This window comes from Macrobrachium rosenbergii, chromosome 47 (assembly GCF_040412425.1).
Source record: "Macrobrachium rosenbergii isolate ZJJX-2024 chromosome 47, ASM4041242v1, whole genome shotgun sequence".
Classification (NCBI taxonomy): Eukaryota; Metazoa; Arthropoda; class Malacostraca; order Decapoda; family Palaemonidae; genus Macrobrachium; species Macrobrachium rosenbergii.
In genome coordinates, this window is record NC_089787.1 from 41,636,739 (window position 1) to 41,663,329 (window position 26,591).

At 35.9% G+C, this 26,591-nt stretch overlaps 2 protein-coding genes across 2 annotated transcripts in view; both read right to left on the reverse strand.

Moving 5' to 3' along the window:
• Positions 1-3,344, reverse strand: part of LOC136830800 (phospholipid phosphatase 5-like) — a 152,693-nt gene extending 149,349 nt beyond the window's left edge. Inside the window, exons 1-2 of the mRNA XM_067090722.1 lie at positions 3,234-3,344; positions 454-578 (exon numbers count right to left, since the gene is read on the reverse strand). The gene's annotated coding sequence lies outside the window, so the exon portion shown is untranslated. The remainder of the gene's footprint in view (positions 1-453; positions 579-3,233) is intronic.
• Positions 3,345-6,256: 2,912 nt separating this feature from the next.
• LOC136830803 (putative ankyrin repeat protein RF_0381) overlaps positions 6,257-26,591 on the reverse strand; it is a 29,938-nt gene continuing 9,603 nt past the window's right edge. The window contains exons 8-17 of the mRNA XM_067090731.1: positions 23,948-24,034; positions 22,921-23,004; positions 17,817-17,903; positions 17,041-17,145; positions 15,628-15,768; positions 14,689-14,787; positions 13,662-13,958; positions 11,187-11,317; positions 9,116-9,229; positions 6,257-6,782 (exon numbers count right to left, since the gene is read on the reverse strand). Coding sequence (XP_066946832.1) covers positions 9,167-9,229; positions 11,187-11,317; positions 13,662-13,958; positions 14,689-14,787; positions 15,628-15,768; positions 17,041-17,145; positions 17,817-17,903; positions 22,921-23,004; positions 23,948-24,034 — 1,094 coding nt within the window. The 3' untranslated portion in view covers positions 6,257-6,782; positions 9,116-9,166. The remainder of the gene's footprint in view (positions 6,783-9,115; positions 9,230-11,186; positions 11,318-13,661; positions 13,959-14,688; positions 14,788-15,627; positions 15,769-17,040; positions 17,146-17,816; positions 17,904-22,920; positions 23,005-23,947; positions 24,035-26,591) is intronic.

A 26,591-nucleotide genomic window follows, 5' to 3' on the forward strand; every position in this document is an offset into this window, starting at 1 on the left:
TCCCTTCCAAAAGACAGACGCAAACACTTTTTACCCTCTTACTGTCACTCTTACACCTCTCCAGTTGTGAAGGTGACCACTCCAGACGCTCCTTACAGGGAGGAAGCAGGACTTCAAAGCCTACCCCTGCAGGTAGCACAGCAATGGTGTGGATCAATCAGTATTTTTTCTGTTATGAGCCAAAAAGCACAAAACAGTCATACCATAGCAGTTTCAACTTATCCAAAAGGGGGGGAGGGCAAGACATCTTCACTAAATGGCAGTTGAGGAAAAAGTGCTTCCTGATGGAAGGTGAGAGGTGTTATGCCTTCACTTAATCCCTTACCACTGATTAACTACCTTGTTATCAAGTTTGAATGACTGATTCCAGCTTGTGCTTAGGAATGCTCCTACATAAAAGGTGATGGTTTGCTTTTCTGCTGGAATAAACAATTGTCATATTTGCAAGCTTACCTTATGGCTGGGAGGCTGAAGGCTGATGTTCCTTACTGCTTTATTTTTCCATGTAAGGAAGGTTTAGGTGGGGGTACGATTTGGAGACACCACAGAAAGTTGTGAACTCACTGCTCCCACTTGTGCTGGTTGAAAAAAGTATACCATTTGAGATACAGACTTAGAATTTATAATAACATAAGTCACAGTGGAACTGAAATTTTGCAAGTGACAATTGAAAATTGGAAAATGTTACAAAACACGAGGCTTTAGGAACCCATATCTTTATTTGTAAAAACCGTGACAGAAATTGTGACATACTATGACATCATACTGTGATGGAGCAAAAATAAATAAATTGCTATATAGTATTTGCCCAATGCAAACTAAAGAATCACATTCAGCTATTATCTGAATGGTGGGAGATCAAACTGAGGTTTAGAAATCATTATCAGTTTGTCCATATACTGTACATTAATTCAAATATGGAACCCTGTCATCCCTTGTTGCTACAGCAATTAATTTCATGTTCACAAATTGTCAAGTAATAACAGATTTGGCTGAAGGCAGAACATCTTTAGTTTGAACTCTTAATACCACGGCTGGGGTATGACCTGCAACATAAATTGGCTGTGAGAAATTCTCATAAGTACCAAATTAAATAACGCTAATGGTGGACTAATGAATTTTTCTTAGCAATTGAAATATGAAGACTTCATTAACTTTATAAATCCCCAGCAATGTTTCCAGTGGCTTCCTGAATTTCTTGGGTATTCTTCTTAACCACTTAGAAGCAAATGTAATAAAGCAGTATTTTTTTATATGATATAATACTTAGGTAACAACTTCAGTTAATTAAAACTGAATGTTCTCATGGTCATCTTCATGGATATTCAGATTTCGGCCATTTTTCACAACTTGAAAATTCAGTTCCACAATGATGTCATTGTTTAGTTGTTAGACCAATCTCTGGTATTATTACTACATTAAGTAACAATAATGCACAAGCAATACAATCTCTAGGCAACTTACTAAAAGTTGGATGTCACTGTTAAGGTTCTTAAGAAGACAAAACATTATGTATGTGGTTATTCTACAACCACATTTAAGAATGCTTTTTCTTTATCTTCTTCATGATTCATTTGTCTGATGACTAACATATAAATTTACATAAAGTAGTTTTTGATGAAGGCCACTAGCCTATGCTGTACTCACAGCACAAGCTTCAAGGTATCTCAGCCTACTAGAACCACCTACTATTGATGAACTAACGCCTACGACTTCCCAAGTCTAAGGTAAGCAATATGTTAACAGTGGGTACTGGAAATTAATGGCAGTTCAGAAGGGGTCAAGTAAGAAACTGTAACCTAAGATAGGTCAGGCTGTATTCCCATTTCAATTGCTGCCATGCTCTTCAATTAAGGTTAAGGGGAATCCAGGAAATGGCAAACCCTCCTGGTCACAGAGGCAGGGCCTGGTGATCAGTTAGGTTAGGATGTAAGATTGTAAGTATCACTGCCACACTTATCTTACAAAGGTTAAGCGGTGGTTCAGGGGGTCCCCTTGCCCAATAAGACTTAGTGTCCTTGGTCCTAGGTTAATTCTGCTTGCATTACTCTTATTTACCCTGGCATATATTCACACATTCAATCTTTTTTATTTTCCTCCTTGTCAAAGTTATTGATTTTACACATTATTTGTCATCGGTGCTGTAATATAAACTTGTATTCTTTGCAAGTTTTACTATTTCTGTTGTCATACTTCACTCATTAAATTTTCTGTTTTGCCTATCCAAAAATCCTGCTTTCCCACAGTGGTCTGGCATGAATTAACTGCTATGCTGGCTATAGGTTAACCTGGGATGGGGAACCAAATAAATGAAGTGGTTTGTACCAACAGAAGACAAACGTTCAGAAATTAATATAACACCAGGGGTGATAATCATTCATAAAAATATTGGGTAAATGGAAAGGAGATAGCTGCACGAGATTTTATTAATATAATTTTTGACCAAACAATATAGAAAGGGGCAGTGTATAAGACAGAACTGGTGAGATAATCTGAGAAATCTACTGAGATAACTAGAAATTTACTGTCTTTTATGTTTTGACGCTCATACCCGAGGGACCGGTACAAAATATGGTGCAAGCTTCATAGGGCACTGTGTTCAGTACCAGGCTCTCGGGGGATGAAAGTAAAACATTAACAGAAGGTAAATTTCTCAATATTTTGGTATAATTCTCAGATTATCTTACCTGTACTGCATTACGCCTATATAACACCCTTTTGTATATTCTTCACTCAAAAGATTACATTAATAGGCAAAACAATATATTGTGTGGCCATCTCCTTTAGACTTACCAAATAGAGCCTATGGTTACGTGTTTGTGGAAGAATTAATTCTATTATCTATCCCAACAACTCTGACAAGAAATGCAAACCATATTGCCTTATAACCAATCTTATCTTTTATGGTTATCCTACCCATAAGCTACAGGTTAGGGGTTAGCTCAGCTAGCCTAGACTAGGATACTTATACAGTTGTAGCTATTTCGTGTGAAGTAACGTCATTGTTATAGACCCTGCTATTGAGATTACCTACAGGTTCGAGTCTACGGTGAAGTTCTACCGAATTCGAGACTTACACTACGAAAGCCAATTAATCTACAGTAGAAATAGCCTATAGTCTACAGCAGTACTTAGACTAGCCATCCATGAAATAAATAAAAAAAAGTCTGGGTTAACAGTCGGCTAACATTAAGTACGGAAAAAGGGTTGGGCTAACTTAAACTAAAACATACCACTTTATACCCCAAATTTCTCCATAAACAACACAAAACCATAATAAACATTTGTTTACGGTTGATATCTTAACGGCCGGACATTGACCCATCGGCGACGGAATCGTGAGTATAATGTTTCTCTTGAAAATTGTAAATTGTGGTTATAAGTAAGCTAAAAGTATATTTTTGTACTGTTTCTTTCCGAACCATTTCTAGCAATTAAAGACGCTTTGTGGTTATACTGGGTGCCATTACATTCCTAGCATAGAGTATTTATTATATTGCTGGTACGTGTCAATATTACTTTGCGTACTACGAGGACAAATCCTGTTCGATTTATATTGAAAGGACTGATCTGCTGTTTCATTACATTACATTAATGAGAAGGCGGTAATTAAGAAACTCGAGCAAAAGAAAACTATATATATATATATATATATATAGTATATACATGTACATATATATAATTTATTATATATATATATATATATTATATTATATATATATATATATATATATATAGTATATACAGTGTACATATATATAATTTATTATATATATATATATATATATATATATATATATATATATATATATATATATATATATATATATATATATATATATATATATATATTTATATATATATATATATATATATATATATATATATATATATATATATATATATATATATATATATATATATATATAGTACATTAAATTTTTGTAGTACTGGAAGTGTTTCTAATACCTCATTAAATCTGCACTTCACATAAAATCAACGACGTCAATTGTATTTTAGAAACACCCATATGTTAAGAAAGATGTTATGTTTTTTTTATCTTAGTACTGTCCTTACACAAGAATAAATAAAATTACATGAACCAAGAATCTAAGAAAACTAAAGCCAGTTTCATATGCAGAGTAATGATGGCTGGGCTTTCTAAGTTGGTGGTACCCGCCACATCTTCAAAGTTAAGCTCCTTCACAATACGAGCCTGTGTTCATGAGTGACGGTGTGTTTACAAGTTTATTAATTTTTGCTTGTTCATAACGTATCAGTCTGTATATTTATAATTCTTGTATTGAACCACAGACCAATAACGCACAGATATAATATTCGTAATAATAACGTTATTGGAGTTAGGGAGGCGATCATTTATCCATGAGAGTTCTCCCAAGTAAGGCTATTGGTTCCTCCAACTCTTGTTTCCTCACTGCTCACTCCACAGGCTTGAGTGGGCACAGTTTCCTTTGAAATAGCCGCAGATATTTTTGTTACTGTTTAATTCATATCCTTCATATGTCTGTTTTCCTGAATCCCCTCTTACTTTCCCTACGTCTGATCCTGGATAGTGTGTCGTTTCTAGTTTTAGCGGTCACCGCATCTCAAATACTCTACTACTTTTTGTCTTAACAGGGCGTCTTGAATAGCTTCCGCACCTTTTTCTCTCTTTCTTTCTTAGAGGTTCTGGTTTCTTGCATCTAAATAAATGTTATGTTGCGTCCTCCTCTCTTTGTTTAGATCATATAGGCAATATCTATATTTTCATTTGAAATTCACTTTCAAACTTATCACATTTATCGTGGTGCTGTTTCCAAGACCTTAGTAAATTTAAATAATGGCTCTTGCCTGTACCTTCCGTAAATCTCAGTTTTTTTTTTATTTCATTTCACTTGACAGTTCCAAGTATTGTAAAATTTCCGTCTTGTAGCCGGATTTTTTTTTTTTTGGGGGGGGGCCAGTTTTGATAGCAAAACGTATGGTGCTCAGGTAATGTTTCAAGTATAAGAACGTATGCCGTTTTAATTTTACACCATCAGTTAAGGATGTATATCCAGCTTGTTGCAAAGTTTGGCGATAAAATGTTTAGAAAGTCAGAAAACATGCCAATTTTTTCACAACTGTTTCACTGAAAAAAGTGAATTTCTCCACACAGCGCGATGCTACGGATCTCCGCCCATGTGTCTTTGTTGATGCAAAGGTAACTTTGTTGCTGTTTTCGATTGAGTCGGTAGTATGCCGATATGGGCTCTTGCTTTCAATAGCAGCCCATAAAGGTAGTTATTTCTGTCTGTCGTTTATGTTACTAACTCACTTGATTAGCTTTTTGGGCCTCAGCATAATCCATTACCTATTCCAACAGACTCCTAAAGTTGTTTACATATTTCAACTGGATCTTATATGCCAATAGATGTCTGGTGTTCATTGAGTGTATTTATCATGAAACATTTTCTGAGGATAGATTATCAATTTCAACAACCCATTTGCGAGCATACTCAGCCGTCTATTCAGATTTCCAGTTTTGGTAAATTCCTTTATTTCTGTTTAGAAAATCTTCAAGTAAATTTCATTCCTGAACCTGCACGACCCAGTTCGACCTCGCTTTTCACCTCATACGTAAAAGTACGCTGTAAATCTAATTAAGATGATATACCACCTCGAAGTTTTAACGCTTATTTGAATCAGATATTTACAGGCTGTAAATCTAATTAGGTTGATATACCTCGAAGTTTTAATGCTTATTTGGCCCAGATTTTTAAAAACTTCATTATTATATCTTTCTGATCCAGTTTTTGGTGCCATTATTCTCGAAATTACGTCTCCTGTCAATAAGAACTCAACATTGTTAATGGTGTAATTCAGACTACAACCATTCTGCACCTGTCCCAACAGATGCAAAGTACTCTCTGTCCTTTCCTTCTAATATTTCTTGTTTGTTTTCCTCGTATCCAGTTACCATAACTGATTAATCAATCAATTAATCAAAGTAATACACTGTATGTTTCTCGTCTTAATTCCCTGTTGGAAATTATTCAGTTTGTTATGAAGACCTCATTTTTGGTAAGGGGACTTCTTGGTTCTTTCGCAAGTCCTGTAATTACAGTTTTATATCTCTCATCTGACTACTGTCTGAATTTCTTACTCTCTTTACTACTATAGCTCATGCAGATTTTATGTTAATAAGCATCATAGTAACTGAAGGTACAGAATGTGCCCTACTTCAACAATTTACAAAAGGGCATTCAAACAATGCTTTGCAATAAACATGTACCATTCCATTTGATCTAGGTCTAATTATGAAAGGGCGTAACTAAAGACAGAAGCTTCAATATATTTATATGTAAACATGCGGTTGTTCGCCTAGCATAAGCCTACATTTATGAGACATACATTTATTAGACATACAGTCTGCTGGAAATCTGTGCAGCTATTTTTCAGTGCGAAACTTGAATCACTTAGGTATATATTTAAATTCTATCTCAACAACTCTACTGTAGATGAAAAATAATGTTTTCAGCACTGGTTACCTTTCAAGAGTCAGACCCAGTCACTTGGAACTTACATAGGAAAAAATAAAAATTATAATTTCTGTGTAGAGATTTTGGCAGTAGGTAAAAAAAAAATGGCGGAATGTACCCATTTGGCTCTCGCTTGAAAATACAATAATATGATGGTAGGAAAGTACTTGGAATCAGAATTATTCATGGGCTTTCTGTGATGACTATTTGGTCCTTTTGACAGAGTGGAATTTGCTGGATAAGTATCCCTGGTTTGCAAACCTGAAAAAAAAGCATCTCTCATGAGTGTCGTGATGTGGACTGCTGTTATCCTTTGTTTCATGTAATTAGAAAGACGTTAGTTTTATTCCATTAACATTTTCAAGTCTGTAAGAGCTAAACTCCATAACCAAGTTAATGTCAATTTGCGCAGCTTAAAGTTTCAGTACTTGTTCCATAGCTTATGATTTTATAATTTAGCAGAATTGATTAATTCTCGAAATTATACTTACATGATTTTAATGGATATGAAAACTTGCGTCTGTGGGATGTATAATGTATTTCTGAATCTATATCTTCTGATTTAACAAATTCATATTCAAACATCTTTTTTTTGTGAAGCCAGGATGTTGTTAGTAACTGGTTGATTTATAGTTAGTCAGAGATCTTTCAGACCACTGGTTTTAAGAATATGTCCCAATTTATACTTTGCTTTACACATTCATGAATTTGTGTGAATGCTTGCAAAGGCAATTAAGGGTACATAAATTTTTAAAAAAGTAAATTGAATTTTCCATAGATATACAAACCTGAGACTTTTATACAGGGCTAGAACTTGTTAATGACGCAGTTGGAGGAGCAAATAACAGGGAATACTGAACAAGCGAAGACGCCGGGGAAGAGGTATACATTAAGCTCCTTAAATATACCTTGATATTAAGATTACTATATGGGTGCTGGGAAGCATCCTCCATTGAAACCCTGAGGTTTGGAACTGGGAAGCAGAACACTGGGAGCTAGGTGTTTAGCAACATTGCTAACAGGTCAGTTATTGATGTTCTCCACAATCTGAACTGCCAGCAATGTGAAGATTAGGGACCACTCTGTCCATGGCAACTGAGCTTGTCTGACACAACATTCTATCTGACCAGAATACACCTAGCAGACAGCTTGACCAGTGGTGCTCATTCCAGTCACGCCTCTGCCTTGCTAACATGCTGAAGGGCATTGAGACCTTCCTTCAAGACTGCTAACATAATGGTGTTGTCATTCATCAGCACCACTGTGTCCCATCAAGTAATCTAAGAGTGCATGCAGAGGCAACAACTCTGCCTACATTTCTAAGACACTGATGAGCATATGACAGTTGTTCTCTCTCCTCAGCTATAAGGATAAAGTACTCCAGGTGTACATTCCAACACTCCTTTGATATTGCCAATAACAGGATCAACTTTGACAGGGGGTGTCAAAGGGAACTCCCACTCTAGGTTGTTGTAATTCTTCCACTGAGCAAGCTTGCTCCTCATCTCCTGGTTGTGATGCGGTGGGAAACCAATTCTGCTTCAGGCACCACTGAGGTGAGTGGAGGATGGGACGCCTGTGGAGCTCAAGCTTCTCCAATGATGACACGTGACTGATAGCTCCTTTCAGGACAGGAACTGTGCTGTTACTTCCTTGAGCCTGCTGATGTGAGTTTACACGACAGACCCTCATGGCTAATGTGTTGAGCAGCATGCCCAAGTACCTCAATTGGTGCTTTGAGTGGTAAAATAAACAGAGTCAATCCTGACCTTCGGTTAGTTGCATCTATGAAGGCTGACAAAATCAACCTGTCATCATGATAATGGGGAAGATGTAACTCCTATGACTGGGCCCAAGTTGTCACAAGAGTAAGCACCCACAAGAATACTTGCAGGGTTATGGGCACACTGAAGTAAAGTGCTTTGAACTAGTACAGCATCTCTTTCAGATGGAACAGGTATATTTTTGGGATTCCTGATCGATAGATATCCGTTCGACATTATGGATTTCGACCTCTTGTCCATTCGGCTTTATGTCCTTTCGGCATCACGGGTTCGACTTCTTGTCCCTCGGCAAAAGTGCATTCGGCATCCTGTCCGTGTACCCTGGAAATATGTACCCTCCAGGTATACAAAAACCATGAAGTCATCTCTCGTAGATGCCAACTTGGAACTGGGATTTCCACCCTGAAACGAATTTGAGGAACAAATCTGCTCAGGAGAAAGGTTGATTACTGATCCCCAGTTGCCTGAAGCCTAGAATATGTTATCTATGACCTCTGGTCACCAACAGAGCCAAGGATAATGATGATCCAGGATAGGCTAGAAACAGGATAATACTGTGAGTTAGGGATGGCAGCAGTCCTTGAAGGGTAGTCTGTACTAGTCCCACAATACAGAGACTACTCACGATTCCTCCTGTTACTGCTATGTTGCCAAGTGACGTAACAGGCATTCCCTACCTCGAGGTAGCCTTTTAATTTTCGTTTGAAATGTGAGACAGAATTATATGAAAAAATAAAGTATTTTTCTCTGTTTCAGTTTCACAGGCCGCGACGTCTGAATACCACACATATTGGAAATAAGAATACCTACATTAAATTCTAATGTCCTGTAAAGTCCGAAGCGATCTCATGTACTCTGACTCTAAGCTGATGCTGCAGGTTCTTGAGTTAGCTTCTCAATTTGGGCAGGGATTCCTTGTTGACACTGTAGAAGAACAGAGGGTATAAAATTGTTCTCTGGCAGGCAGTCACTCTTATAGTTTCATATATGCACACATGTATTTACTACTTGTCTACATAGCCTAAATTTATATGTACTTGCACATACATTTGCATTAACTTAGGATCGAGTAGCACAACTGGTGAAAACTCGTTTTTGTCTGTTTCAAATGTAAGGACCACCCAATATGGACACTGACACTTTTTTTTTATTTAGATATAAAAATGATGGAAGGAACTCAATTCAAATAACTTCAATTATATTATAATAACGCTGGCGTCTAACATGGGTTCTAGTTTATAAAAGATTTCTTCCTTAAAGAAAAAAATACATTGTTACAACATTTTGACACTAATATGGATCTTATTTCCCACAAAACATTCGTTTGTGACGCTAGATTCCGATTCGGATACACACTGAAAATATAACCCAATAAATTGTTTCTACTGTAAGAAAATCTAATATTTTGGCTAATTAAATGTTCTATTTCTTCTCAAGAGATCAAAATGGCGTAAGGATGGCTATGGATTGCAGGCCATGAAGCACTGCAGTGGGGGTTAAGTGGTGTGGGTGTGAGAAGTGGGAAATGGAACGGTTGCGAGGGTGTGGTAAAATGGCACATGTGTGTGGGGAATGGAGGTCTGCAGGAAATAGGAAATTAAGGTGGTCACATGACCATATTGCTACACTTAGTTCAACAGTTTTCCTTCCTACCCACTGCTTCTCTTTAAACTATTCATTATTTAAGCATTTACATGGAATTCTTAAACTTCTTTCTTTGGCTCTGGCTTTCTGTATGTAGCCCAAAGCCATTTCTGTGAATCTTTACACTTATTTCTATTTTAACCAAAAAGTACCATGTGGCAGAAGCAGCAGACAGGCGTTATGGAAGCTACTCCCACGGCCACCCTAACCCCCACCTCACACACCTGTCTTGAAAGTTTCCTAGTATTTTGTGAGACCAAATTAATCAACATGCATGTTTTTTGTGAGCCTTGGGTATCCTCTCGGCCAATAGCCCTATTCTCATTTGCATTCCAAGAACCAGAAGGCCCTTATCACGACCTTTTGACCAAACTGGGTATGAATTCATCACATCAATATTTAACTAAATTTCTACCTCTGGAAATATTTCTGGGTGCGTTACAGCTTCAAAATACGACCCCATAATTACGGATTTCAATAACTAATCGGCTGACCCATACAGTATGGTGTTCGGAAACATGGCTATTGATTTTGGAATTTTATGAAAAAATATATTGAACTGTGAGAACTTAATAAAAAACGGACTTGAACACTGTCTAAACATGTTGTTGTCGAATTAGTCACGGCATACCTCGAGCAGTGTATCACGCTGGCACCACTATACAGAATCCTCATTGCTTGACCGTTTTTCGCTGTCTCAGCATTCTTACCTTCGTGCTTTGTTCCCTATGTGATTACATGTTAGTGCGCTTTGTCTTGTGACAACATTACGAGATAAGGTACTGTAGACCCTTCACGATTATAATAATATGACGACTGTCGTGTTATAAATGTCGCTGAGCCACCACTACAGAATACAGAATTATTATAGCACACCCTACACTTGTGTCTATACGACCAGTCTCTATTGCAGAGATAAATCTTAGTACTTTCCGTTGATATTATATAAAGAAAAACAAATAATATTAATGTTTAAAAATAACAGTCAACTGACCCTTTCTCATACTCAAAGGAGGAAGCTGAGGGTAAATGGAGACTTTTTATCTTTTGACCGGAAGCTACTGGTTTTGATGTCATTCATGAAAATGATGAGATAAGTTTCAAGTATTATTACTTTTGAGAGAGAGAGAGAGAGAGAGAGAGAGAGAGAGAGAGAGAGAGAGAGAGAGAGAGAGAGAGAGAGAGAGAGAGAAGAATTATTCTGTGTAATGAAAAGTAAAAAAGTCATTTGCATTACTTTGTCTCCTTCCTGGACTGGCGTGTATGTCATGGTGGGTCCCTCCCCAGGGACGCATTCACATTTGGCCAAATACTCTGTTCCTATGGATACTTTATGTTCCTTTTGTAACGCTGGTTTGCAGTAGATGTCTGAAATAAACAATTGTGAAATTAGTTTATTAGTTCTGAATGTAGAAAATGAACGACGAATCATTTTCAAGACAGAAAATAAACATTATACACACATACATACAGGTATACATATGTATATTTGTGTGTGTATATATATATGTATGTGTGTGTGCGTGTGTGTGTGTTTCCATGTATCATCAGTTTGAATAAAAGAAAAGGAATGTTCAGAGAAATATGTGATATTTCCTGTACATAAGGCTAATAGTAATTTTGGACTTATGTGTAAAGAATATTATGCTCAAGTTAAAATCTTAGAAATAGAATCTAGTAATAACTTTGAGAGGTGCAATATTGATAAAAACATGAGTAAAGTATTTGTAAACATTCTTGAATCCTATAAAGTGGTACCCTCTTCATATGATTTACCTGTCATGTACCATACCAAAATTTCATCAGTCCTAATAAATTCAGATTTATATTGAGCTCAGAAATGGTATTAATGAGGATATTAATCTTATGCTTAATTTAATATTCGCCAAGCTTTATAATGAAACTGATAATACAAAAATAATAACTGAATCATTAAAAATAAAAGGAAAATACTAGAATCGATCAGTCACGAAACAAGTCCCAGAGGTCCGGGTAATTTTAAACTATCTTCCTTTGGTTTTAGCAGGCTGCATATTTTGTCATTACATGATGATAATGGATGCAGTGCTGCTTTATTTACTGAATTCATTTGCTCTGATTTAGAAATATGAAGATAACAAAACTACTATTAAAACAATTAATTTTGTTCGAATACTGAAATTCTTTTTTAACAACAACTACATTATATTAAATTTGATGGTAAGTGTTTAGAAAAAAAAACAAAAAAAGGTACCCCTATGGATGCTAATTATAGCCCACAATTGCCAGTTTATATTTACACTTTTATGAATCTAAATTCTTACATAATAATCCCTTAGAAGGTCGACTTAGATATAAAGGCACATATAAGTATATAGGTAATACAGAATAACAGATTTATTATTTTATAACAATTTTATGTACCTCGGATTGTTTTAAGTTTCCAAAACTATGAATGGCCCTTATAAAACAGGATCCTTCTTCGTTATCGGTATTAAAATTATTGTTAATAAAATTTCTAACCAAAGTCTATGATAAATGAAGAGATTTTAATTTTTAAATACTAGGACTGCTTGCTTTTTACTCGAATGCACCACTTAATATGACTTAATATGCTCGCAGTTTTCTAGATTTGCGAATATTTGTGTGGAGGTGAAGATTTTCTTTTCTGTTCTCAACTTTTCGTTAATAAACTGGCTGAGTATAAATTTCCAACATTGTTGCTCAAGACTCTTGTCAAGAAATTTGTATTTAAGAAGTCTCGTACGTCCATAAACACAATTTCAATAATAAATGAGGCTGTTTAATTTTCTAATATCTAAAGTTTCATTATTCCTGTAATCGTTTGAATACTGTGCAATGTAAATACAGATGTCTATCTCTATATAACTACCAAATATATCACGACCATTAATATCATCATATAGTGGAGGTACACTTTGTATGATGAAGAAATTCAATATAGTGGTGGATTTGACAGATGTAGTTAATTATGAACATATTCATGAAAATTTTAATTCTATTTATCATGCCTATACATTATTCTATATTAAATAAAGTTATTAAGTGCTTTGCAACACTTAATAACTGCTACTTGATATAAACATAGTGCGTAATAAAAGCGAACACGATGAAGGCAGGCACAAAAAATGTGCTTATGATATTCACCATCACTGACTTTGCTTCTGCTTTTGTTTGGTTTTGTTCTTTTTATAATTTCTGTAAATAAAACTTACAGGCTGCATGATGTGTATGTATTAGTGATGCTTATGGGCAAGATAAAAATTAATTTTAAAGTACTACTGGTCCAAAGTCCAAGTCTGCTTGCATATTTAATTGATTGTGTGTTTTTATTTTTTTTATTTGTTACTTTCTTAATACACCACATAATATAAATTAGGTTATCTTACCTCTCGCATGTTTCACTGATCTCATACACACACTATATATATACACACACATACATATATATATATATGTGTGTGTGTGTGTGTGTGTGCGTGTGTTTGTGCGAGTGTATGTGTGTGTATTATTTATTAATAGTCACAATGCCTTACATTACTCAACATACTCACATTTTTCGGGATACGCCTGCCTCTATAAGGCTAGAATTCAGATGGAGAATAAATGAACAAACATTCCTTCATGGGTAAATTTGAACTCATGTAATGCACTTGCGCGAATTCGATTCCTACCATGGAAGGAGAGACAGAAATGATCTCCTGCAATTTACCTCCAATGGCCGTAGGCAGTTCTCTTACAGCCTCCTCTAAAATGATATAAGAAATTGCGACTTCGATATCCCATCCGTCATAGCTGACGTTCTTCAGTCGTTCTTGCAGAGTAGAGCTGGTGTTGACCAAGAGTGAAAATTCATCCCTGAGAGCTTTGTGTCCTTCAGTATTATCCTCTGTGGAAGCCAACTTGTCTGGGAGAGCTTCTTTTATGGCAGCCATCAGTATTTGCTGCTTCTCGGTGTGCGTTGTGTTTCCCTCGGTGACTTTCACTGCAAGAGCCTGTGCTGTATTTCCTATTGTGAGAGAAAGAGTTCCAATTTTTGCTGTCTGTTTCGACTTGACTTTTGACTGACACGTAATTATGATCACTGTAATTTTCATGACACGATTAATCTTAGAATATTAAGTGAAAGCAGGGTATTTACTGAACACAATACAATCACACCTAACCCAACTCAGGCTTACACTACTGACCATCTTTTTTTCTTTCTTTAAATCTTCAACTGAGAACTGTTATGGAATGGGTGAAAAAACTATAAACCCGAGAGGGCTCCAGAGGGGAATCAATCAAAAGAGAGAGAGACAAGTTATAGAAAAAGGGGATGAACAAATAAATGCACCTGAATTCAGATGTCAGCAGAAAGCAGGAATAAATTTGTTCCTCACTGAAACATTTGGAGGTCAGAAGACTCCACAGCTGCACTAAGCAAACTGCTCCTCATTTTACTTGTAATCAAAATAAAACTCCAAGCAAACACTGATGTATTAACGTCAAAGTGTCTAAGCGACGTTTTACATTACCTTTTCGAATCAGTGATGCATAAATTGAATTTTTCCTGTATTTAGGAGGCTCTTTTGATTCCCTCTAAATTACCATGTAACCAACTAGGTTTTCCTTATTACCTCATGCTAAAAAAAAAATCCGCCTAAAATATATGAATCATACATTTTCTAAAATAAAAATAATACTGTTGTGACTGCAGAGCATGCAATGAGAAAGTGAATAATTAAGCAATTAATTACCTTCGTTATTGACAAGAGATGCATCGATACAGAACCTCAAAAACTCTTTCGCCATCTTCAGCTTTTTGAAGACAACAGCAACTTGTAAAGGAGTATTCCCTGTAACCAAGAATAAAAAAAAAGTTAAAAGGAGTATTCCCTGTAACCAAGAATTAAAAAGTTAGAGTAAGCTGGGCGATTTACTTAAAAGACATGAGTTTGAGTTGTGACCCGCGTGACTGGGAACTTATAACTTGTCGTAACTTGTAGATCACATTGTACTGAGATTATCAGAGCAACTGTTGTACAACGTGAAGCTCCAAGATAATTTTGAATGTGTTCAAAATTCTGGTAGTGCAGTAGACTTTTATTAAAGTTCTAGTGATGCTATAACACACTTGGGCCTTCTCGTACCACTTTAACAGACATTCGTTTATACTCGAATTGACTCACGATTCTACAATGTAATGTGAGCATGTATGAGTGGTCTACATAATTCCAACGAGTCAGCTGCTAGTCTTGTATGGTGGGAGCACAAGTGTCCAAGTTTTGTGAAAATAATAGTACGAGTTATGGCAAGCTATGCAGATATTGCAACGAGTTTGCTGCAAAATTAATACAAGTCATTTATGACTTGTCAAAAGTTGCCACGAGTCCCACGAAATAATACGAGATTTTTTAATGAGATCACAACACTACAGCAAATAATAAAGTAGCCACGACGCTACCGAAAACACGAGGTTCAAAGAAGGTTTCAAGCTGTAAACATTAGTCACCGGAAAATATATAGCAACCAGGTCCATCTTGTGGTCCCTACGTTCTCAGTCGTGGGAGCAGACCCGTCACAGTTACTTAGTGAAATCTATATGATCAAATGCAAAAAACATAAGCTTCATCGTTCACCGTTCGTGGAATCAGCCAGAAGCTACAAATGCAACAGTTCATGACTTTTCCAATTACCTGAGGCATCTTTCACGTTGATCTCGGCTCCAAGGTCCAGAAGCTCTTTCACATATGGGTATCCAAAGCGAGCGATCACATGCATAACAGTCCATCCTTTTCCATAGAAAGAGGATCCTATAACCAAGTCCATCCACGCATCTTAAAGAAGAGATTATTATTATTAGTCATTAAACATAACAAGTTGGTTCCACAGACCAAGTGAGATCTATTTTTGCACTTCCTGAACCGTCCAAAGGAATTAGTTCTTGAGGAATGAAAATTGGACCACGCTAAAGATGGACAGCTAGGTGGGGAGAGACCATAGGGAAGGAGTGGGACATGAGAGACAGAGGGCAATGCAACTGTTGGTGGAAGGACATTGCTACAAAACTTTAACGCCAACTACTGTGCGCCTTGCAAGATACACAATTGGTGGTAGTCTCATTGGGGGAGATTGTGAAGTAAATTATGTTCCTTTATACAAATCTTAATTAGTTTTACAGGCTTGACAGTAATGTTATTAATTTATGATGCCTTTCTTTTCCTTCCAATCAACAGACGACAAATACTAAAGGTGAAAAGTACTCTCAAAGTGATCAAGGATATGGGATGGCTAAAAAAGAATCAGACTCGGATTCTTTGAAAAAAAAAAGTGGATTCAAAATGATATGAAAAAGGAGCAGATTTGGGTTCTTAAAAAAAATAGAAAACGGACTCAGAATGAGGTGAAAAAGAATCACTCAATTTATTTGTAAAAAAAAAATGTGTATTCTGAATGAAGTGAAAAAGAATCAGACTCAATTTATTTGTAAAAAAAATAAAATGACACGGAAAGAAGTGAAAAATATCAGACTTGGGTTCTTTGAAAAAAATAAATTCAGAATGAAATGAAAAAGAAGCAGACTTGGGTTTAAAAAAAGATAGATTCAGAATGAAAAGAAAAGGAATCAGATTTGGGTTCTTTAAAAAAAAAAAGATTCAGAATGGAACGAAAAAAAATCAGACTTAGGTTCTTTGAAAAAAAAATGGATTCAGCATGAAATGAAAAGAATCAGATTTGGGTTCTTTGGAAAAAAAAAATAGAAAATGGACTCAGAATGAAGTGAAAAGAATCAGACTCAAGTTATTTGTAAAAAAATTAAAATGCGGATTCAGAATCAAGTGAAAAAGTATCAGACTTGGGTTCTTTAAAAGAAATAGATTCAGAATGAAATGAAAAAGAATCAGGCTTGGGTTCTTTAAAAAAAAAACAGAGCAAATGGACTGTGAATGAAACGAAAAAGAATCAGACTCAAGTTATTTGTAAAAAAATAAAAAAATGGATTGAGAATTAAATGAAAAAGAAAAAATGGATCCAGAATGAAATGAAAAAGAATCAGACTCAGGTTCTTTGTGAAAAAATTTTTTTTTAATGAATTTGAAATGCCTTACTCTCCGTCAGGCGCCTGTTGACGTCACCACCACGCTCCACCAATAGAGCAACAACATCTATGTGGCCTTTGCTGGCAGCAAGGTGTAAAGGATACCCAGCTTGTTCTGAAAATAGCGAGACACGCGAGAAATATTACAATGGTAAGGTACTGTGGTACTATGAGAAAACTAAAACAATTTCTAAGGTAAACACTGATGGGCAGAAAAAAAAAAAACATACTGTAAATATACAGAAGATTAAGAAAATGTTCTCATACAAGAAATAAGATTTTTAGGAGACCACAAGGCACAGGTACAAAACATAGGAAAGTCACTGAAAACGTTACACTGTTATAAACAGATTAGATGACTCCCTAGCTTCATTTATTATAAAACCCAAAAATATGCTCTACAAAATGCAGGGCAACACACGTAAATAAGCAATAAACTCAAATGCCTTGTTCAGTTTTGCTTTATTTATAGCCATCCTTTGTTGAAACGGGTTGGGATTAATATAGGTTGACAGTCATCTCCATTCTAAGGTAATAGCTTGATCTGATTATCTTTCATGCATGACTTATTTTCCTACAGTTCCTGTGTCCTGATTTTGCAACAAGTCAAGTCTTTAAAAAGTAGAACGTAATTCATTTGATCCTCCTTAATAAATTACAGGTAAATCAAACACCTTAAAAATGTGTTGACTAAAATGTTGAGAATAATGAGCTATATTTTACAAAACTTTTCTAGAAGTGCCGAGTGCCATCTTTCACACAGAAAAACAGAAAGCTATTTCTTACCATCATAGGTGATTTCTGCACCTGCATCAAGCAACAATTTGACAAGTTCTAAGTTTCCGTTTTCCGCTGCAGCCCTCAAAGTGCCGTCTGTTGGAAACATATGGGTTCTTTTAGTTAGCGTGATCTCCAGAGCTTCATTCGCGTAATACTAAGCAGAAATGGATGTGGGTAAATAAACTTTGTGTTTGGTGTCGGCATGAAATTTATTAATGCTGTAAGAGAGATTTTTGTATTACTTCCAATTTCAGAATATTGCATAAGGATAATAAACGCATGTATGGGAAGGTTTTTGTCAATAAGGTACAGACTAATATTGTCACAAGCTTATCCAACAATTGTGAAGAAATCGAGAAGTTAAAAAGCACTGTGTTTCTCACACGTTCATATGTATCTGGTATAAGTGACCTGGAGATTCAGTGTAATATATCATTAAGCTGTTTCCACTACAAGGTTGGATGGAGAAACAAATGCAATTCAACAATCACTGCTAAATCGTGGATAAATCTCTCTGCTGGAAACTTCATTATTAGTACCTTCACAAGTCTGCATAGAATGGTTATCAGGAGCGCATCGAGCCCCCTTACATACATTGCACCTTTCTCCTCTACCTTGTAAGCATTCGCGCGATTTGAGAATGTTAAAGCCCTTCCTTTTCAGTACCAATTTCCCTGTATCTTTTCACGACTTTGTAGGTCTTTCTCTCCTCCTTCCTCCTAACGCTTTCTAATTACGAGCTGTTTTCACCAACCTACAGTGAAGATTCTGACCCACCTTTTCGCTCACGGTAACATTTTACCACTTTTGCAGGTCTACAGATTTCTCATTATTTCGATTCTTCCAACGCCGAATAGACAGCGCAAAAAATTCACCTCTTCGCCTTCAATCTTTTCTTTCATTCTCAATCAACTTTCGTATTTCGCCTTCATTAAGATTTGTCTTCCTATAGACAGTCAAAGTGTCTCCCTAGTCTTTTGCATTACACCTACTACCTTTCTTGCTTCGCCTCTTCTGTGACACTCCACTTCTCCTCCAGACATCACACATTATATTTACTCGCAAGTACCCATGAAATTAACTGCTTCCATTCTTCCACCATTCATACTAAAACTCATTGCTCTAATTTCAAACTCACTTCTTTCTGCAGTTTCTTTTCATTATCCCCAATCAGCACTGTATTATCTGCAATCATTAAGCATTTCATATTCCATTCATAAATAATTTTCTTAGCCCTCAGTTTTGCACTCACAACTATTTGCTTTCTAATGACTTCTTGTATTACATAATTTATAGAGATAATACACCCTTATCTCATCCATCACCCATTTCACTTCCATCATAGAACTTTTAATTGCTCTTTTCAAGTACTCATCTATACCACACACCCTCAACACCCTTCGCAATGCATTTCTATCTATTCTAGCACAATGAGAGTTATACCGCCTGCAGGTTTCTCCCTTTACTTTTAAACTTCTCACATAACTTTTTCATAATCAACACTTGATTCACACACCCTGTTCCTTGTCTAAACTAATGTATTTGCATATATCATAATATAATGTATCAATGATTCCTCTCACCTACTCATTCAGAACCTTTCCTTCACCAAAACACACTTTACAAACCCTGGTCAGCAACTCACTCATGCTATCACCACTGTGCTGGAGCTTCCTACGTGTATTCCATCAATTCCTGGTGTCTTTCCATTCTCGCAATTGCTATCTTGACGTCTCCCACAGCAATTTCCACAGGCATACTTTAACTTACACCTGCCCTTTCCATTACTGCGACATTCATCTCTGCCTCTCTTCCGTCCCCCACATTAAACAAATCTTCAAAACACCCAGTCACTGACCAAGGAATCCATTTACCCCAGACAGATCTCTCCATCTGCATATTTTATTCTGAGACCCAATTCAAAATTTTTTTATTTGTTTGCCTGTAGTATCACTTATTATTATTAAAGTTCTTGCCGATTTTCTCCCTTGTATTGTTATCACTTGTTTTCTTTCTACCTTCCTCTCTTTGTTCTTGACTACCTTATCCGTCCTCCAGCAGACCTATATATACATATATACAACCTCTCATATCATGCAATTGCATTTCAAATACTCTATTTCCTTCTTTCATTATCTTTATTACTATTACTTTTATTATTAGCTAAGCTCCAACACTAGTTGGGAAAGCGGGGTTCTACGAGCCCAACGGCCCCAACAGTGAGAGTAGGCTTGTATGGAGAAAGAAACACAGGAGTGAAGAATAAAATATATCAGAGAAACAAATAAGTTAAAACTAGTAAATTACGAAATTAGGCTCAGGTTAGACTTAAACAAAACACAAATTCATCAATTCTTAATTTCTGAAGTTCCAACCATTCAGCTACATGATCAGAAAGATCTTATAATTTGGTGACAGCTGGAACAAAATTCATAGAAGCCTGTTGTATTGAAACTCCCAAAGGGACAGGAAAGACTATAAGAATTAACTGCATATCTAGTACTAAATGGTGGATGGTAAAGTCTGGGATGATCTATTTACAGAAAAATCAAAATTATGAAACATATTCAATGAGCTAATTGAACTGCAGTGCCACAGATTAATGCTGAGATCTAGAACATTTGAGATAAGAATCTATTGGAACTCAAGTAAGTTTCTGTCAGTTGCTGAAGATCAAACAGGCGAACAATATTTAAAATATGGAGACTAAAAGAATGAAAAAAATTTCCCGAGGTTAGACAGGTCTTTAAAAACCTTGAAAAGATTTTCCATGTACCAAGTTCCTCAGTGAGGAAGAGACAGACCTGTTATATTTCATGAAAGAAACCCTAACCATAAAAAGATATGGGTGGTGGATGGGGAAATTCACTAATTTTAGCTAAATCTTTGTCAGGAGATTCAACGACCCTGGTCTGTGCTCATGAGAGGGGATCGATGCAAATATAATTAAAATAGTAATGAGCCAAGTATACTTCCCTTAAGAGCGATAGACATTACATTCCTAAAATCACTAATCTCCATAAAAAACTACTCTTTAAAAACTTCCAGTAAAAAGCTCAATACTAATAACACAGCATTAAAAGCACTTTCTCAAATCCAACAACTTACTGTTTTATTTCCATCGTCCTACCTTCCTACATCCATAAACACTCTTTACTCTCCCTGCGACCCCATTATGTAATTTCACATATCCCTCATGTACTTCCATTCTTGTCTATAACCTTGGCACAATGGTCATTTCCATTGTCATAATTTACCTTTTGAATCATGGATAAAACCTTTGTGCAGTGAAACTTCCACAATATTTGCTGCTTTATACACCTGCACAGAAGGTTCTTCAGCACTGCGGTGAATTCCCTACACCTCGATCTTGCATGCAACACGTCACTTTCTGGATATTAAGGTCATTCTTTCCCAATACCTCTTTCATGTTATTTATCGAATCTCTTCTATGCCTTTCTAGCTTTCTTCGTTTCAACACTTTTGAAATTCTACTCTCTTTCCACCAAGCTATCATCGCCCATTCTTACCCCTTGAATATACCCTCACAAAATACTGTGAGCTATCCTTCCACCGTTACTAACCTATTTTTTACTTTAATGTATCTCAACAACTCTTATCCTACTAATCTTTTCTCCACAACATTTACCATGTATACAGTTCATGTAAATAGCTTCAAGCTTTTTCATTTAATTTGTAAACAAGATCTAGACTTCACTTCCACTAAGGACAGTTTGCTCAACAATAATTTCATACAATCTACCTTTCTTCTGTCCTCACATTTAACAAATCTGCAAAATACTCACTCCTTCGATCCAGGGTTGCATTCACTTCAGAGAGTATCTCTCCATTTGCATCACTTTAAGGAGATACATTTGTTCATTAACCACCCTCCCTGCATTTATTGGCATGCACAACCATTTTCAGTCTCCCAACTTCCCCTTCGCCCTTCTATTTTCATTACTACCTTTATTTTTACTCTTGCTCTTGCCTACTCAATCCTCCTGAATGCTTTCTTTTATCATGCACCTACCCCAAAATAACCTGCATTTTTTCACAAAAACTTTGATTTTATCAGCCCACCACTTATTATCTTTATCCTATTTCTATCCCCCTTCATCCACAAACACTTCTGCTGTCCCTATGACCCCATCATGGAATTTTTAATTTTTCTCATCTACTCCCTCCGTCAATGTGCCATTTTCATTTTATATATTATTCTCACTTCTTTTTATTTAACTAACTTGTCTAAATTATCTTTAAAGCCACATTTTCAACCTTTCCTCTCTAACTTTGATCTATCTGAATTTTTGCTTTGACTAGAGAATGATCTGATGTAACTTAATCTACTCTAATTCTCCCATTACATCCTTCAAGTTGCTCTTCAGTGTGACCTCTACTGACACATAATCTAACATACACACACACACAGACACCCACTTATACTATGTATGTATGTATGAATGCATATATATATATATATATATATATATATATATATATATATATATATATATATATATATATATATATATATATATATATATATATACACATATATACATATAGATATAGATATATATAAATATATATATATATATATATATATATATATATATATATATATGTATACATATATATATATATATATATATATATATATATATATATATATATATACATACATTTATATATATATATGTATATATATACACAACTATATATGTTTAAATATATACGTATACAGTATATATATTATATATGTGTGTATGTCTGTGCGTTGAGTATATGATCTGACTAGCAACTTCATAACTGTAGAACATCCCAACATCACATAATTTTGGCATGAGTAGTTTTCATGGGCCTATTCATTATCTTTTTAATAAGAGTTTCTGCTAAGAAAGTTAGCAGTCCAAAGTCGGATTCAAGAGAGAGAATGGGAATCCTTGCCTCAGAAAATGAAGAATAAAAGGAGCTACCAAGAACTGAAAAAAATATTGCCTGCACTAAGTCTTAATGAGGCCCAAAAGTCGACAGAGTTGGTTGCTTTTATTTGTGGCGCATGGAATATAATCAGGAATTTAACTTTTTCTAGCTTTATGGACATTACCATATTTGGGATCTGCTCCGTTGTCTAACAGCAGTTTCACAGTGTCGAGATGTCCATTGCCTGCAGCTGCCTTCATTGCCGAGTCTGCAACATAAATTAAATGATTTTGTATCACTGAGCGACCTTTCAGAACTAAATAGGGTTTATTTTTATAACACCTATTTACCTTTCACGTACTGACTGTATCTACGAATGAGGTGGCCAGTTTTTTAATGAGATCAAACCAAGACTTCCTCCAGATTTTTGTTTTGGACAAAAACGTGATCTCATTTGATTACTTCTCAATAGTTTTGTTATATTATTTACCATATTTTGTTATACTGTTTGCTCATGTGGTCATAAAAGTTCTCCGTTGGTTGTTTTAATTGAAATACAAACTAGGACTTTTGGTGACTACTAGAACAACTAGCATAAGAAAATAAAATTCATTACAGAATAATGATATCCCAAGTTTGTACCGAAACATGCAGTACCGAATAAACACCTAAGGTGAAAAACTTCAATATGGAATGTAGTGAAAATGAATCGCGAATATGAGAAAAGGCAGCTTGAAAAGATAAGTAAAATGAAGAGAAAACTTTAAAATTTAATGATCAATACAATCATTTTCATTCCTATGATCTCTGAACTTGACTTGAATCAATTTGTAACTGACAAAGTCTATGCGGAATCATTTTCAACTTCACAATCAGAGGAAGAATAAGAGATAGAAATGAATGCTTTATCCATATAACCTTTAAACATTTATGGGGGCAGATAACACAGCGAAAGAGCACATTCAAGGAAACGAGGAAATGACTACAGTAAATGTATATACCCAAGTGTACGGTGATGTCCGCAGTGATCTCTGAACGTGATTCCAATTTGCAGGTGATCGTTCACCTGTAAATCTTGAAATTCGAAAGGAATGACGAAGTTTTCCTTCCTGTTCCCTCGTGAGATTTCCAGGGTATAAGGATGTAAGAGGTCACTGCAGCCATTACAATACACAGAAATAGTGAATACGACCAACACTGTCGATACATACCAAAATGTTCTTTCGCAGCACCTGCTTCTATGAGGACTTTCATCACTTCAGTCTGACCAGCTCGTCCGACAGCGCCTACTATCCAGCCTAGTCATTTTTAAAATACAGAATGATATATGAATAACAAACAAAGTATCCTCGAGCGAAAAACTGTAGATTAATCACTGATTTGGACATGGGTGTCATCAATACTTTTTTGGGTGGGGTAAGCCAGACTTGTAACCACCCACCCCTCCAAATCTTACCATTGAGTGCAGTGGGCCTGTACAGCGGGGAGTGGGGTAATATGTTTTGAAATGCGCCCGATTTCAGAGACCTTTTGAGGTCATGTTGGGTGGGTATGTCAAGCACTTTATCCCAGTGCCTAAAAGGTCATCCAATGAATTGTTCAAATAGCCTGATTACCACAGGCACGATAGATGGTCCCAACCGCAAAGAGTCGCAGGGCACTGGCCCTCCTGCACCGTTTGGATTGCATAGTTTTAAAAACTGCATAAAATTGATAAAGAGTTATGTATAGTGGGGAGGTATAATTTTTCTTTGTTTAAATACACTACTTCATCCAGTTCCTTTGAACAGCAGCATTCAATTCACTATTAACCTGGTATCTAAAATTCAATGCGATTTCTTCTCAACGTTGATAGAAACATGGGTGAGTCACAATTCCAAAACAAAGTGCCATTCGTTTACCGTTTCAGTGAACAACTGTGTTAGCCTATTGTGGATTGCTTTCCTTGCACCTTGACTCTTTGCTACTATAGAGTAAACAAATGCTTAAAATGTATTCAGCCACAGCACAAATAAAAACCAAAACAATGCAGTGCGATGATCTAATAATATTTACATTCGTACCGGAACTGAACAGATTAAATGCATCCCTTTTCAACTGCAATAAATAAACATTTCAGCTACTCTTAGAACTGCAAATAAGAACTAACAATGCCAACAGTAGCGTTCATTTACTACGATGCTGCCTCTGGCATAAATATAATTGTAAGTCTTTGACAAGACTCGTCAGTTAGTCCTCACGATCTTCATAATGACGGTTACATGTCCTTCAAAATGTTTCATATTTTTTTTCTATTACTTCTCTGAATGACTGAAATGGTTTTTTAGTTGGTACTGTGAATGAAGAAAACTTACATCCTTTGAAATATATTTCTTAATAAGGAAATATATTTCTTACTTTGCATTTTGTAATATTTCCAGCAGTTGGAAATATATTTTTACTTACTTTTCAGCTTTTGCTTTTGCATTTTTGAAATATATTTCTTACTTTGCATTTTGCAGCTTTAAGGAAATATATTTCTTAAAGTCATAGTTGCTTGTAATTGCTTTATCTATACCAAAGTGGAAAAATGTTCAAGTTAATGGTTAACATCACAATATCCAAGGTGTATTTGAGGAAAAATTCAATATTCTGTACATCAAAAACAAGCAAAGTCCTTGTCAGGATGTTTTATTCTTTCACAGTCTAGGCTACTTTTAAGAAAAGGAAACAAGTCAGTGAGAGTTAAATAGTCCAGAACACTATTTCTAAATGACTTATCAAAGTCTATTTCTTACAAATTATCCTAAAAACTTTACCTTCCTTCCCCCTGCGAATCTTCATGCCAACTGAAGCTTCATGTCAAAGAGAGAGAGAGAGAGAGAGAGAGAGAGAGAGAGAGAGAGAGAGAGAGAGAGAGAGAGAGAGAGAGAGAGAGAGAGAGACCAAGCTCTTATTTTTATTATGTTGTGGTATTAAGTGTTATACTTGAAGTGTGCGACACTACATTTCACAATCCTGCAGTGTCAGATTTAAAACCACGAAATGAGAAAACCACTTTTACACATCCTTACTTGACAATGATGGGCATATCGGTGGGCATAACTCTAGGGTTCCATTTAATACAAGATTCATCAAATTTGTAGGGTCTTGATAATCTAGTTACCTGTAATTACAAGGATCTACACACCCATTTCGTACTGTTATTCACGCGGACATATACCTCCTCTTTCGTTTTAAGTGTGAACAGTTCCAGTCCTCTATTGATCAAGTGTGAACAGTTCAAATCCTCTACTGATTAAGTGTGAACAGATCCAATCCTCATTTGATCAGATTTACTCCTGACGTACCCGTTTTAAACAAGCGCCTCTATAGGAAGTAGTCTGTCTTCACAGGTCCAGTTAGATGCACATGGTTTAACTTCGTAGGACCGGGGACCATTGCCTTGCCAGCCCTTATGGTCCAGGAAAACGACATCCAAGTTCTGTTTATGACTATAGCTTATAAGCAAGATATAACCTTACTAACATCTCAACTGAGGGCCTCTCGGCTATCAGTTTTACTGTTAAGTAAAGATTTTGGCAGAAAAGTCACCATCTCTGATTTTGATCTAAAGTTATAGCTAAAGCCTCCCGATTTTATTTCCTGAAATATTAGGTTTATCTGCCTATAATGTTAGCCATGGTGAAGAGGGTCTCTTGCTTCTTCAAAGGGCCTCTTGCTTCTTCAAGTCCAAAGCCTTGGTAGAAATGTATAAGAGGGGCACATCTAAGTTTCCGAGCCTTCAGGGCTGGAGGTTTCCAGCCAGCAATCCCATCTTCCTAAATGCTTCCAAAGATTCCCCGAAACTGAATATAACAACATAAATGGTTTAAG